Source organism: Siniperca chuatsi, linkage group LG18 (genome assembly GCF_020085105.1).
Source record: "Siniperca chuatsi isolate FFG_IHB_CAS linkage group LG18, ASM2008510v1, whole genome shotgun sequence".
Lineage (NCBI taxonomy): Eukaryota > Metazoa > Chordata > Actinopteri > Centrarchiformes > Sinipercidae > Siniperca > Siniperca chuatsi.
The window spans coordinates 12644737-12658529 of record NC_058059.1 but is presented as its reverse complement, the minus strand read 5'-3'; the positions used below and the strand labels follow the sequence as shown (position 1 = coordinate 12658529).

Sequence of the window (13793 nt, the reverse complement as noted above, 5' to 3'; positions counted from 1 at the left end):
TGTTGGGGACAGTCGCATTGTTTATTTCCATGCAGTAACGTCCACATTTGTTCAATGAAAATGTACCTAGTAAATACTTCTGAAAAATCTATATGGTAAAAATAAATAAATGTGACTTCAAAACCTTTTACATGGGCTCAAACATGTAGTACAAATTCATCTATTAGTTTATATATATTTCTAAAAAGTAAAATGTAGTTTTCAAACAGTAACTAGTTGAAAAATGGACAATGTGACAGAATCTAGATACAGACAGTTGTATTGTTCAAACTGACAGATAAAGTAGAGCAAGTTGTACCAATGAATAGTATCCCAATTATTACTTCTTGAAGTAGGATCTAATGGTATTGAAAAGTATTACAAAAGCTCAAGTTGAAATTCATTTGATCTACCCTCACATTCTACTTATTTATAACAGTTGTCATTACTGGCCATGAAGTAAAAAAAAGGAAAGTCATGAGTCTATAACATTCATCTGAGGGCAACCTCAAGAGTTTTCACTTGAGAAAACCATCACAGTATACATTTCCAGTATGTCTGATTGAGCATTCAGTTTGCCTATAAGATGATCTAACCAGAGGGTATAACCTACTGTATCCTAAATGTAAGTTATGAGTCAAACTATAGCTGGAAAGGAGTTCTTTAACTAACCCCAGGATTACTACAAGCAATGGATATGAGTCCTGCCAAAACCAAGCAGCTGAAAAGTGGTGTCCTCACAGAGCTGGCAGTCTCAGTTAATTGGTGCACTGTCTGTCTGCCTGTGAAGGCTGTAAAGAGGAATCATGTGTGTGTAGTGCTCCAGTGGAACTATTTGGGGAAACCACCAGTGCATCAAGCAGTTTGGGGCGGGCAGTCAGCTCTACTGGATTGACCTGGCACTGAACTGTGTTCAAAACAGCGCCATCAGGACTAATGAGTAGCTTGGATGCTACATTGGTATGCATACCTAAGGATGAGGTCTGCAGAGAGTGCTTTCCAAGTGCTTGATTGGTCAGAACGACAGGTTGATGGATGGTGTTGTTTGTTTTTAGCGATGTAATTGGTTGAGCTGGAGTGATTATTATAGTGCTGCTGGATGAAGGTGCAGTCCCCACAGGCGCTGTTTCAAAGGTGTTGACAGTGCTTCCGATTGGTGGAACCGTAGCAATGGGCAGCGTCTGCATCCTTGTTCCGGCACTTACAATTGGTGGGACAGCCACTGTTGGCAATACTTGTGTCCGTGTGCCAGCAAGTACTGGTTGCATGACTGCAGGCACCATTTTTTTGATTGATGTGTTGCCTAGTCCCGTATGCATTAAAGCCTGTGATAGAGCAGTAGAGGGTGCTGGAATTCTAACTGCTGTCTGCTGGGGCTGTATGCCTGGGCCAGGAGTTGTCACTGAAACCACCTGCTGGGCAGGAAGAGAAGAATGCAAAGCCGGTGTGCCTGCTACCACAGGAGCTGCAGCTGAGAAGAGGGGTGTGGAAACTGGTATGACAGGAGTAGGCAGGGCAACAGCTGATGGGCTGGGTAAAACAGGCAAGGATGATAGAGGTGCTGACAATCTGGACAACGGTGGTGCTACTGCAGGCGATATGGTGGATGAACATTCAGCTTGCGTGGGTGTACCAGCAGCTAACCTGATTGTAGCCAAGGCTGAGCCGAGAGCAGGGGCACTGGTTAGGGCTGGTATACTGCCTAACCTTGGTGGGGATGAGACCAGAGTGGGTGTACCTACAGGAGGTGATGCAAAATTACCAGCCTGCGCAACTGGTAACCTAGGCAGAGCAGACACTACATTTGTTTTACTGGGTAACAACGTTGAGCCCAGGACAGGTGTTCCTGTTAGACGGACTGGTGTGACATTTGGAGTGGTTGCTAGAAATGATGAACCAACAGCAGGTGTGCATGCTACAAAAGGTGAACTTACAGCTGGCACACCAGGCAGCCTTGCTGGGGATTGGGGTAAAACTGGTGCTCGAGGGGCTACAGTGACATGGCTTGCACTTTGGGGAGGTACTGATGCTCCAGTGCTGGTAGCACTGGCAGTAGGCACTTGTTGTGGTGCAGGGCTAGATATGATAAGGACGTGACTGCCTGGACCCAAACCCTGGGGAGGGACTACAAAACGTGCATTGTTAAGGAGGATCTGTGTGCCAGCAGCAAGGGGTGTAGAAGTGTTTATGACTATCCTCTGCTGGACTGTGCCAGTTGCAGATGTGGTGATTGGGATATTGGTGGTTGTTGCCATGGAGATGGGTGTTTGGGTTCTATTGAGAGGAAGTTGAGAAGAAGATAAGAAGGGAGTGGTTTCTTCACCAATGCCACTTTGACTATTTGAAGGCTGATGCATAAGAGTGTGTGATGAGGTTTGGGGTGGGGTACTCTGCAAGGTAGTGGTTACCTGAGCAGGAGAGTTGCTGGACAGTATACATGCGGGCATACCAAGGTCCTTCTTGATCACATTTCCTGCAGGTAAAGTGGAAGCCGTCGATGTGGATGAGCCTGGTTGGGAGATCATGGTGAAGGAAGGGATACTCTGGAACTGAGAGCTGGTGGTCAGAGAAGCATGAGAGGCAAGCTGGGCAGAACAGCTTGTGATGGTATTTGAACTTGTGACCGGTACCAGGCTGGTGGTGGTGACTGTCGGACGGCCGGTATCTGAGACAGACACTGGTGTGCTCTTGGAAGGAGAACGTGACAGGGCACCAATGGTCTGTCCAATGGTTGTTGGCTTCCCTGACAACTGGATTTGAACCCCTGGAGAAACATAAGAAAGACATTGATAATGGAGCTGTATTCAGGGTATGCATATCACTGCTTTAATACAATATTTAAACTAAATACTGAAGCATCTAAACAACATAGCTTCACATAACTCCAACTACATTATGAAGTCTACATGTACAAATGAATAATGTACAGACTGAATCAAACACAAAATACAGGAGACATAATGAGAATACCAGTAAAATAACACATCGAACAAACCCACCTGAGGGCAGAGCGATGTTCTTGACCTTGGACAATGCTTCTGAGTTGACACCGCCAACAGGTTGGCCTGGGCTTAATCCCATTTTAAGAGTCTGACTTGATAGTGACGTGGTCAGCAGCTGTCCACTAGCCCCTGTTGCTATCGCCTGCTTTGGAATGCTTCCCACAGAGGTGGTGGATAATGTCGCTGTGGGCTGGCTGATGAACATGACTCTTGAACTAGAATGTGATTTTGTGGAAGAGGGTGTACCTTTTGATAAGGCTACATTTGAGGTGGAGGAAGAAGAGGGAGTAACCAGGATGAATTTAGTAACTTGGGATCGCTCATCTGTACTGGCCCGCTTCACACCAGTCTTGCTGATGAACTCTGTTTGTGTGAGAACTTGGGGAACACAAGAACTACTCAGTGATGGGACAACAACTGTGTTTTTTACTAATGAAGCTTGAAAATGAGAACCAGCAGCAGCCGTCTGTGCTAGCTGGCCAATCTTTGTTGCAACTGTAGCTGAGGTGTTGGAGCCTTGACTTAAAGCAACAGTAGTGCCTGCAGTCTGGCTTCCTGGGCCTGGAACGGGAATGCTACCAGTTACTGCAGTAAGCATGGGAGTTGTGACAGTGGAAGGGGACTTTAATACTGAAGGAACCTGTTTCTGAGGTCGGGCCACTGAGATACTTGTCACTGCAGGGATGGCGCAAGGGGAAGTCTGAGAGGGAGCAGAAGGAGGAAGAGTCGGTGATGTCTTGGATACGAGGAAGGCTTTAAACTGAGGTGAGATGGTGATGACTGGACTGGTGGGCAAAGAACCAAGCGCATTCTGGTCTGAGGATGTCTGGACTTTGACGATGCCTGTGTTGCCTCCTCTAGTTGTTACCAGGATAGATTGTGAGTCACGGATACACACAGTCTTAAGCTCCTGTTTAGGGTCTGGAGATTTAATATACTCACTAGAAACTGCCCTAGAAGAAGTTGTGATGGGTGAGGGGTTTGGTGTGACACCTTGTGATGTGCTAGCTTGGGGACTGCAGACTTGTGCCTCCTTGAAGCCTACTGTGTTTAGGACCCCCTGTTGCAGACGAGGGGAAATAGAAGGAGAAGGGATCCTCGCTGTCCTGGCTTTTTTTAGGGGAGCCACTTGCTGAACAGGGATTCTGTTTTCGGGAATGGTGAACCCAGGCACATTGGTGGACATACATAAGGGGCTGGCCACTTTAGAAACTGGGACCTGAATGCCCATAGACTGTTGTTGATGTAAAGAAGATGCCTTTTCTTCAGTTTTGTGAATGAGAAGGTTAGAAGGCAGAATCACCACTTGCTGCATGGTCTTCTCCCCAGTGTTCTGGTCCATGACAGGATGAACAGAGATCTTGACTGGGCTGCTATCTTTCCTTACAAGGTGACCCAGCCTCTCAGGTACCTTGTACACCACTTGGACAGGATTTTTTGGTACAGTCTGGATGGGTTTGGACTGTGGTGATTTAGAAAGAGCTGCCGTCACTGTGGCCATTCCTGGCTGTCTTAGTACTTCCGTCTGTTGTAGTCCTTGTGCCTGCATTTGTTGTGAGTTCTGCTGGGAACAGGATGGAGAACTTTGTGCTTTTGAAAGTTTTGCGGTAGTTACTGCAGAAGTAGGCAGAGAGACCAAAGACCTTTTGCTCTGTCTATCTATGTTGTTGATTCCTGGGTAATCAGCAGGCCGTTTCATTAAGGTCACTTTGTTTCCCACACTCTTAGCCAGCAGGGTGGGGATGGGCGTGTAGCCCTTAGGTAGTCCAGTGGTGGGGTGGAGGATGGGGGGTCTGGGTGACAGTGAAGCCTGGGCTGCCATCGTTGCTGCCCATGCCGAGTTTGAATCCCTGTATTGATTTGACGGGGTCAGTTCAGATCTAGACTGTGGCCCAGAGTTAGGGGTAGAAGTAATGTTACTGCTGCCAGTCTGAACTCTTGGCAGCAGACTGACGCCTTTCTCTGCGCTAGCTAGAGGGTGTTTTAGGTGGTTGGGAGGTATGTAGGTCACCATTCTTTCTCCAGCAGCCTCAAACTCCCTGGTGCTTGCTGAGAACATAATAGAGATGTCTATTAGGGATGCATTGATCAACTAGCCATCTATACAGGTTCAACAGACAGGTAGTGACATTGATTTCAATTCCTCTAGGACAGTTAAATAGGGGCCAGGAAAACAAAATTAAAATCTTATACCATTAAATTACAGTAACAAAAATATGAATGTTAGATTCTAGTTTAATTACTTTACCTCCACTCCAAAGACCTCTGGGAACCCTATGTTCCAGGTCTTCCTCTTCTGATCTTCTATAATGATCCGAGAGTGAATACACTTCCTTCCCCAAACCCCTCTCTTCATTATCATCATCATCTGATGATGATGATGATGAAATACACTCCTCGCGCACAAAGTTATTGTACTCTGGGTGCTTCTTGAAATCATCAAATTCCTTCTTCAAACGAAGCCTGGTGTAGGAGAAAAATAAATAATAGAGCAATGATTTTTTTTTTTTTTTTCTTTGTCAGTGATGTTGATTGGTTTTCAATGTAGTGAGTCCCTGGGACCCACTCAAATGACGTGGGTTCCAGGGACTTGAGTGGGAGTGACAGAATGAAGAACACAGACAGTTAGTATCAGTCATTCATCCTGTCCTCCCTCTGCTGCTGATGTGATTCCCCTGCAGGTACAACTGGTAGAGAGAGGAGGGGCTGGTTTATCTCAGCCAGCAGCTAAGTTTACAAGAATTTGCCAAATTTTAAGATACATGGCAAACTAAGCTAAACAGTAAGACTACATACAGACAGCTTTTGTTTTAGCTTGTTTGTAACAATTGTTTACTCTCTACTCTGCTGTCACTGCGTGTGTTTGTGTGTATAGGAGTGCAGCCCCGACACAGAGAGTAGGGCAGAGGCTGCAGTGTGATAAGAAATTACACCAATTTTTTGGCAGTTTCTTTTGTTTATTTGTATGATTTCAACACAGATTTGTTGTTCACAATATTGCATTATCAGGGAAAAAATAGTGCTGGACGTGTCAATAGTGAGTTTACTGCATCCTTTCGGACTTTAATGCGTCAGAGACGCAGGACGCGTACCTAGCAATATCACTGCTTTGTGCTGGTCAGCTGAGCTCAAACTGCACAAGACTCCTTGACAAAAAAAGAAAAAGGATTTATGAAGGTTTGATCCAATTATCATTTAAATGTCAAATGAGTTGTACCTGTTCCGTTGGAAGGCCTTAACAAGTTTGGGTTCCCAGGGTGAAAGCTCATTCAGTAGTCTGATTAGAGTGCTGTGGAGGTCTTTTACTGCTTCTCTCCTATAATACCACCGACCCTGTCAGTTCAAACATGCAAATAAACCTGTCAAATCAAGTCAACTCAGTCAGCATTAAAATGTGAGAAAATGTGTGGCAACATTGTATTCTCAACCAAATACAGAAAGCTCTGGAGTATGTGCGTAAATCCTCTCGACAGAATTATGACACCTACCAATCTCTTTTTGGTGCTCTCCAGGTCATCAAGCTCATCTTCTGTCTTATTGATCAGCTCTCGCAACTCCTCAAGACTGGTGCATACCAACTACAGAGGAGAAATAACAGTAAGAAAATCTTAATAAAAAGAGCCAAGAAAAAAGAGGGACTATAAAATAGTTATTTATAGTAAAATTATATATTTTTAAATGATTACTCAGTTAATACAGCATTAAAAATATACTGCTAAAGAAATAAGAGTGTATATTTTAGCATGAGTGTGACTACCTTAAATGATGGCTCAACTGGAGGTTCATCTTTAATTTTCTTTGAAGATTCAAGCTTTTTTCCTGTCAACAATATATAGCCATTGAACCAACAAGTTATTATTGGAAAAAATAAACTGAATAATAAAGCAAATTCAGAAAATATCCCACATGGCATTGTGGTTATGAATGCACACTTACCAAAAGAAACCATTGGGCTAACATCAACATTAAGCTTTTTCTCACCTGTTTTATGTTTTTTCTTCTTGTCTTTTCTTTTGATTGTTGTGGCAACTCTGCGCACTGCAGACTTGGCAGCCTCAGCTGGGGATAGCCTCATCCTGTCCACGTGCTGCAGCTGCTTGTGCTCTCTTTTCACCCTCGGCAGCTGTTCCCTCCCTCGCTTTTTCTTCCGCTTTTTTTTTTTTGTCCAGATTTTGTCATTCACCCTCTCTTCACTTGAGTTTTGGGCACTCTCAGAAGACAACTGTGTTGCTAGCCCTGATGTGCCACAGCAGCAGTCATGCTCCTCAGATTTAACATTAATAGTTTTGCTTTTACAACATTCCAAACAGGAAGATCTTTTGTGTCCCTGACTGGGACTTCCTCCCTCCATTTTGAGCCCCACTGGTTTGTTTGGGGAGGCCAGATTCACTAAGCGAGCAGGTGACCTGCCTGTGTAGCTGTGCTCCCCTACACTCAGACAGGGCTCGTGTGTCTCTGCTTTGATGGTCCGCATTGATTCCAATGAGAAGCCCTGCTCCTGTTTTAATGTGAGACGCTTGGATTGATGCTCCAACTCTACAGTCTCTTCCTTCAAATTCATATCCACACCACCTCCTCTAATAGGACTAGTGTGTGAAAGGGATAAGGAGTTGATGTGTATTTTTAAGTCCAATTTAGAGTCTTCACAGGAGTCTCCATCAGACAACCCTGATTCAGACCCTTCCTCCTCCTTCAGTGACCACAATTTAAACCTTTTATTATCTTCCTCTCCATCCCCATTTTCCCCTTTAAAAATCCCAAATGTCTCTGTCCCATTTCCAAAATCATCAGACTCCCCTGTGTTCATGGAGCCTCTATAACATCCCCTGTCACTTTTAACCCCCTCATCCTTCATTCCATCCGACTCTTCACCCTCTGTCCCTGGCTCTATTTCAACCCTTTTGACCCATACAGAAGGGAAAGGCAAAGCTGGGGGTGTGCTGGGGCTCTGGCAGTAGATCCTCAGGTCTGCTCCACAGAAATGTGGGAAATGTATATAAGCATTCTCCTTGCTGTCATAACCCAAAATAGACTCCCTACATTCATGGATGGGCTGGGACAGAAGAGCATCCTGCACATCTTTCTGTGTCTCATACACATGATCACACAGCCCCTTCAGAAGCCATACTCGCTGGTAGAAGGGCAGCAAGTGAAAGGGTTTCTCCTCCAAAGGACTCACCATCCCAAGGGTGCTGAAAAACTGGTGGCAGAGTCCCAGCTGCTCAGCCCGACCTGGCTGATCATGGGAGGCACCAACAGCTCGATACCAGCCCATGACCCGCTGCCTGAGCTCTGACTCCCAGCGGCGGTAAGGAAGGGCAGGTCGGCGGTGTAGAGTGGCCCTCCGCTGGGGTGGGGACAGTAAGGAAGACATGATTTTGGACAGGAGGGGGCTGCAGCGGGGCATCAGCAAGCACCGCTCCAGCTCAAAAAATACAATCTCTGGGAGGTTAAGGGCAGTCTGAGCCAGGCAGAGGAAGTGCCCTATAGCAGGGAGTTCCCAAAGTGTGTCCACAGTGTGGGGGGAAGCTTGTGACAACAAAGTCTGCTCCCACTCTTCCACCTCTTTGGCTGACATTTCCTCTGCCTCTTTCTTCTCAAGCTCACGTTGCCTGAAAAGACATAAAACATATGTAGATTGTTGGTGGGTTTACTTTTGCAACAATTTTTGACAAATTTCTTGTAATATTATACCCAATTAAAAAAAATAATCAACTTTTAATCTTTTCTCTCAAATATTCATTCACCTCTTCTCATCCTTGGCCCTCTGTTGCTCTTCCAGCCGTAGGGTCTGGACCATGATAGACTCATGCCCACCAACAGTGATGGTAGCCAGGCTACGAGGTGCCAGTCTCCTCCTCGTGGAGGTGCCGCCTGAACCCCGTTCCTCCTCTGCACCAAAACGTCCTTTAGAAGTCACTGCCAAGGCTGTCTTCTCTCGCAGGGCCCTGTTTGACAAACAGAGAGAAAATACTGATGTGTCAATATGATTCAGGTTCAGATTCAGAAAACACCCTTTGGGCCCTCTACGATTGCAGCTGTATAGCAGTTTTGAACATTTGCCAGCTGAGCAATTTGTTCAACAGTGTAATTACATTATGCTTACCTGGATAGCAATGTAAGCTTCTGCTCCAGCATGATTTCCAGCTTTTGAGCCTGTTTAGAGATCCAGTGGTCCACCCCATGGTAGCGATAACAGTTCTCCAACATCAGCCTGAAGTCTGCAACAAATTCTGTTATGGTCTCATACTCTTGTTTAATAAACTTCTCCTCCATCCTATGCAAGCACATCGACTGCCTGAGCTGTGCCTGACCCCAGCCCCGGACACCTCCAATACCATGCTGGGCCTCCTGGTGGCCAATGGGATGGAGGAACGGGCTGGTGATCCCTTTGTGCTTGTCCAAGAGAAAGCCAGTGAATATCCTATAAGCTTGCTGGACCTCATAGTTCATATCCTCCTCAAAGCTATTGCTGTTGGTGGAAATGCAGACCTCAGGCAGAGAGAGGTCACCATTAGAAAACTCTGACACGCCATCAGTGCTCAGTGCAAGGTGGTCACCCTCAGCAGTAACATCTTCACTGTCGCTAGGACAGTGTAACGGTACCATAGTCTCAACTTCACAGATGCCATTACTGAGCTCATCCTCAGTTATGAACAGGTTAGTATCTTCAGTGCTGCTGCTCACCCATTTGGATTGTGATGACATGATGTCGGAGCTGGGCTGCTGGGGTGCTGAGTCTTGGTCAGTTCTATTCACAGTCAGGTCTTGGTTGTGGAAAAACGACTGGCTACAAGCTGCTGTGATTTGGTCTGTCATATCCTCCTGATCCATGGTGTAGGCACCTGAAGTGGGTAACAGGTGTCACCTATGATGAACTTTGATGTTCCAAACACTGCAACATTTTTGATGCAAGTGAAAACTAGACCAAGACAAATATACAGTACCTACTAAGCATTTGCGAGGTCCAAAATAAATTACAGCGAGGAGATGAGGTGTTCATACCTAATATATCCAAGATCGCTGGGCTAAGTTTGCTGGCATTATAATTTCTGTCATGGCAGGTGCTCACATTACAGCCACATGATGAATCACTGGAATGTTTACCTCGTGGGACTGTCCAAATTACTATCAGATTATCTCCCTGCCTGACCTTTGCAAACTTTTCCTTTTCCCTGGATTAATGGCTAGCTAGCTTGAAGTTAGCTATTAGCGAGCTAGCTAACGGTAGTTAAAACAACAATAAGTAAACAAAGTTTGCTCTGCTTGCTCATAAAGACATCTACAGTGCACTCCTTCATCACGTTCATTCTCCCGATCACGTGCAAAATAAGACCAAAACAAACTAACCAGAGGCAGAGCTTGGTTGGTTAAACAACATACCTCGACGTTTTTAGTGCTGCTCCAGACACGCACCAGGCAAGACCGCTTTTAGCAAGCTTAGCAGCCACGACAGCTCGCTAGCAAGGTTAGCTTGCTATTGTCTCCAATCTGGGGCCTGCAATTGCTGCGTTCGCTGTCCATAGTGAAAATTTTGTAGCAATTAAATGTCCAGCAGATAAAAAAGTTATGCAGACATATCATGTCGTCAGCGCACGGACTAATGTCAGTGACGGCAAGATGGCTAAAGGAGCATTAGCCGGAGTAACACTAGATGATTGTCCGACAATGCATAACAGTTCATTATCACTAGCCATCCAGCTAACCAGCTAGGTTTGCAAGTTGACAGCTACTTTGTGACACGTAAATATTGCTAGGTTCACTTTAGAGACAAATGTGCGCCAATGTTCAGATTTGTTTTGAACCCTGTAGGGTTTACAAATAGCTAGTAACCGACTACTCTGCCTGGCTTGCCTGAAGACTCCTGTAACGTTACCGTCCACTTCACTTCCACCCTGCGTGCGCCTGATGCAAATGTGCGCAGCCTGACGTAGCTAGCTGGTCGCGTGTCATACCAAATTGTTATTTTGGTTTTGGAGCTAATGCTGACACACACACTAACTTTACACTTTATTATTAACCATATAGTGATTGTGTCACCCATTGCCACTAAAAGAAACGCATCTCGAGACAGCAGTCATTTGGAAAAAAATGAAACAAATTGCACATTATCGACAAGACTACTATGCACAACAACGAATAAACAGCATCAGACTGTAAACTCTCATGTATAACTTGAGCGCTAAGGTGTCTTTCAGTTAGTTACAGTAGGTGCTGCTCCATGTACAGCGTTAGCTTCAGCAGCACGCATGGCTCACTTTTAGCCGCTAGATGTCGCTAATCACTAATGTACAACAGACAGTCGAGCGGAGTGCAGGGGCTTTCATCTGGCTGCTGCTCTCAGGTGGCTCTTAAACTCAGGCTGTTTACCGACCCTAAAAGCTCCACCACATGGTTATTCTGGTTAAGGCTATGTTTGGGACTAGTGTGTGTCAATCCTATCGCAGGATGCAGGATTTACACTACCCGACAGACTGCTATCAGGGCAATAGAGTACCAACTCTGTATGTAGGCCTACATGTACTGCTGTAGGTTGAGGCGGGGGAGTTGTTTATCACCAGATTGATATGTTAAAACAGTGTCCCTGAATATATTTAGCACCCGTCATTGTTGTAATACAACTGCCACGTTCTTAAATCACACGAGCAAAGGACAAAACATGCAGCATCATCAGGAAAGCGAGCATTTGTATTATTCTCTTATACTAACAGTTATAGACTTGCCTGTGGCACATCGAGGAGGTCTCCAGCTGGGACAATTGTTAATTAAGCGATTATGCCACGAGAGGCATATGCTTTGCAGTGATTTTAGCTCAGCTAGGATGTATTGTCAGTCAAAGGGTTTTCAGTCTAATATAGGTGTTCTATTTTATACACAATGATGAAAAATTCCCTAATGTGCATTGGTGTGCACAAATACTTTGAGGGACACAGGCAGACAAGTCTCTTGTCTTTTTTGGTCTTTAGTCTTTAGTAGGTTAATCCTATGATATACGACTACATTAAACTAAAACTGAACTACCAGCAGGACAAAGCGAACCCTGGGCAGTAAAAGTCCCAGGTTCACTGTGTGGTGACTGCTTTGTAATTTGATTAATTGTAATTTTGTTTGAGAATATAGAGATATGCACTACTGAAGATCAATATGATGAGAGCCTTAAGGTGAGTCCTGCTTCACTGGCTGATCTTGAGGCCCTGTCTTGAAGAGTCTGTGTCAAAATCGAGTTTTAAGACCTTAATTATATCAGTTGATGCTGTGCCTACATGGTGCATGAATTAATTTGTGTTTAATCAATTTGCCACACAGTAAACCTGGGATTATGTAATATTCCAGTATAGGAATACTGTACACAATGTATAGAGAGGGGGAGGAATAGGAGGTTAATAAAGGTCCAGTAGCTAATGTTTGCCCCGTTGCTCCAAACAGATTAATCCGACCCATTGGTGGAAGAAGTATTCAGATCTTTCATTTACGTAAAAGTAGCAATACAACAATGTAATAGTCACCGTACAAACAATGCATTAAAAATTAAATATAGAGGTATTATCTGCAAAATGTACATAAACCATCAAAAGTAAAAGCACTCATTATGCAGCAGAATGGCCTCTGTCAGAATTATATTATTACATATTGGCTATATTAGATATTAGCTTTAGCAATAATTTTTATGTGCTCATATTTTGCATGGAAATGTGCAAAGTCAGACAACTGTAGTGTAAAAAGTTCCTCAGAAATGTAGTGGAGGAGAAGTATAAAGTAGCATAAAATGGGTTTAAATAAGTGCCTCAAAATGTACTTTCCACCACAATGCATTCAAATGCATTGAGGGTCCTGATTTTGGAAGTCTAGGTTTACTCTATTGACAGGAGGAACACATCATACATCAAAACTACTGGTCCCTATTTCTTGTCCCCAGACAATATGTCTGGGGACAAGAAATGTTAAGACTGTTAAGTGGTACCACTATGATAGTAGCCGACTACTGTACTGTAAAAGCCTTCAGACATGGTCGGTATTTTGTTTTACATTAAAGAGAGAGCTGTGCCTTTAACTGCAAACTGTGCTCGCTTAAACGTTACTTCGCGAGATTTGCTTGGCGCCGCGACCTCATGTGAGACACCTCCTGCGCGAGCCAGTCCGACGTTACCTCTGCAGAGGAAAACGCAATGGAGCCCTGAACAATTTTCATTTCTATCTCCTTTGACCCCCCCCTGGAAAACAATATTCGACCAAAATACTGCTTTATCTGCTATTTATTTGAGGCGTAACAGGGCGGTGCAGCGATGTGGATCCAGGTTCGTACTATAGACGGGAAGGAGACGCGAACCGTTGAGGATCTTTCTAGATTGACCAAAATTGAGTCTTTACGGTTGAAAATACAGGACATCTACAATGTAAGCCCACAACAGCAGCGCCTGTTCTACCGAGGGAAGCAGGTAAACGTAATTTTTGTGTCCTCCCGTCATGCAACAGTCGGTTTTTGATGCTTTGGCAGGGTTTGGTGCTGGTGGAGAGTGAGCGGTCCTTGGAGCCGTTTCGGACCCTTGCGAGCTTCCTGTTTTGATAGGAATTCGCCAATAGTTATTGCGCAAGAGCCCGGGGTACGCGGTGTGCCAGCCCCTGAGAAAAACGGCGATATTGCATGAATGTATGGTCCTAGTATGGAGCTATATTACATTGTTTTGGTTGGCGCTGAGGAGTCCCGCATGCAACAAATGTCTCACCGCCGTAGACATGTTTGTTTACATTGCCGCGAGAGAGAAAAGACAACATCGCCCTCTGTTTTCCCACATGTAGACCAAAGTAGTGCAG

At 44.8% G+C, this 13793-nt stretch overlaps 2 protein-coding genes across 6 annotated transcripts in view; one reads left to right on the top strand and one right to left on the bottom strand.

Annotated features, from left to right (window-relative positions):
• Nucleotides 1–2: 2 nt before the first annotated feature.
• Nucleotides 3–10938, bottom strand: LOC122865481 (uncharacterized protein KIAA2026). 5 transcript variants are annotated; one of them, XM_044173953.1, is made up of 11 exons: nt 10365–10938; nt 9088–9826; nt 8729–8929; nt 6963–8593; nt 6739–6800; nt 6470–6559; nt 6199–6314; nt 5230–5444; nt 2979–5030; nt 2388–2743; nt 1974–2253 (listed from the first exon to the last, which is right to left on the bottom strand). In XM_044173953.1, exons 2-11 carry the CDS (start codon nt 9813–9815, stop codon nt 2122–2124), a joined length of 5583 nt encoding a protein of 1860 aa, XP_044029888.1. In that variant the 5' UTR covers nt 9816–9826; nt 10365–10938; the 3' UTR covers nt 1974–2121. The 5 variants fall into 5 exon arrangements, with proteins under 5 accessions (XP_044029884.1, XP_044029886.1, XP_044029883.1 ...); XM_044173949.1 differs by having other exon boundaries at nt 3–2743; nt 9929–10933; XM_044173951.1 differs by having other exon boundaries at nt 3–2743; nt 9088–9876; nt 10365–10933.
• A 2137-nt stretch (nt 10939–13075) lies between these two features.
• Nucleotides 13076–13793, top strand: part of LOC122865479 (E3 ubiquitin-protein ligase UHRF2-like) — a 34933-nt gene continuing 34215 nt past the window's right edge. The window contains exon 1 of the mRNA XM_044173946.1: nt 13076–13417. Within this exon, the coding sequence (XP_044029881.1) occupies nt 13265–13417 (153 nt within the window). The 5' untranslated portion in view covers nt 13076–13264. The remainder of the gene's footprint in view (nt 13418–13793) is intronic.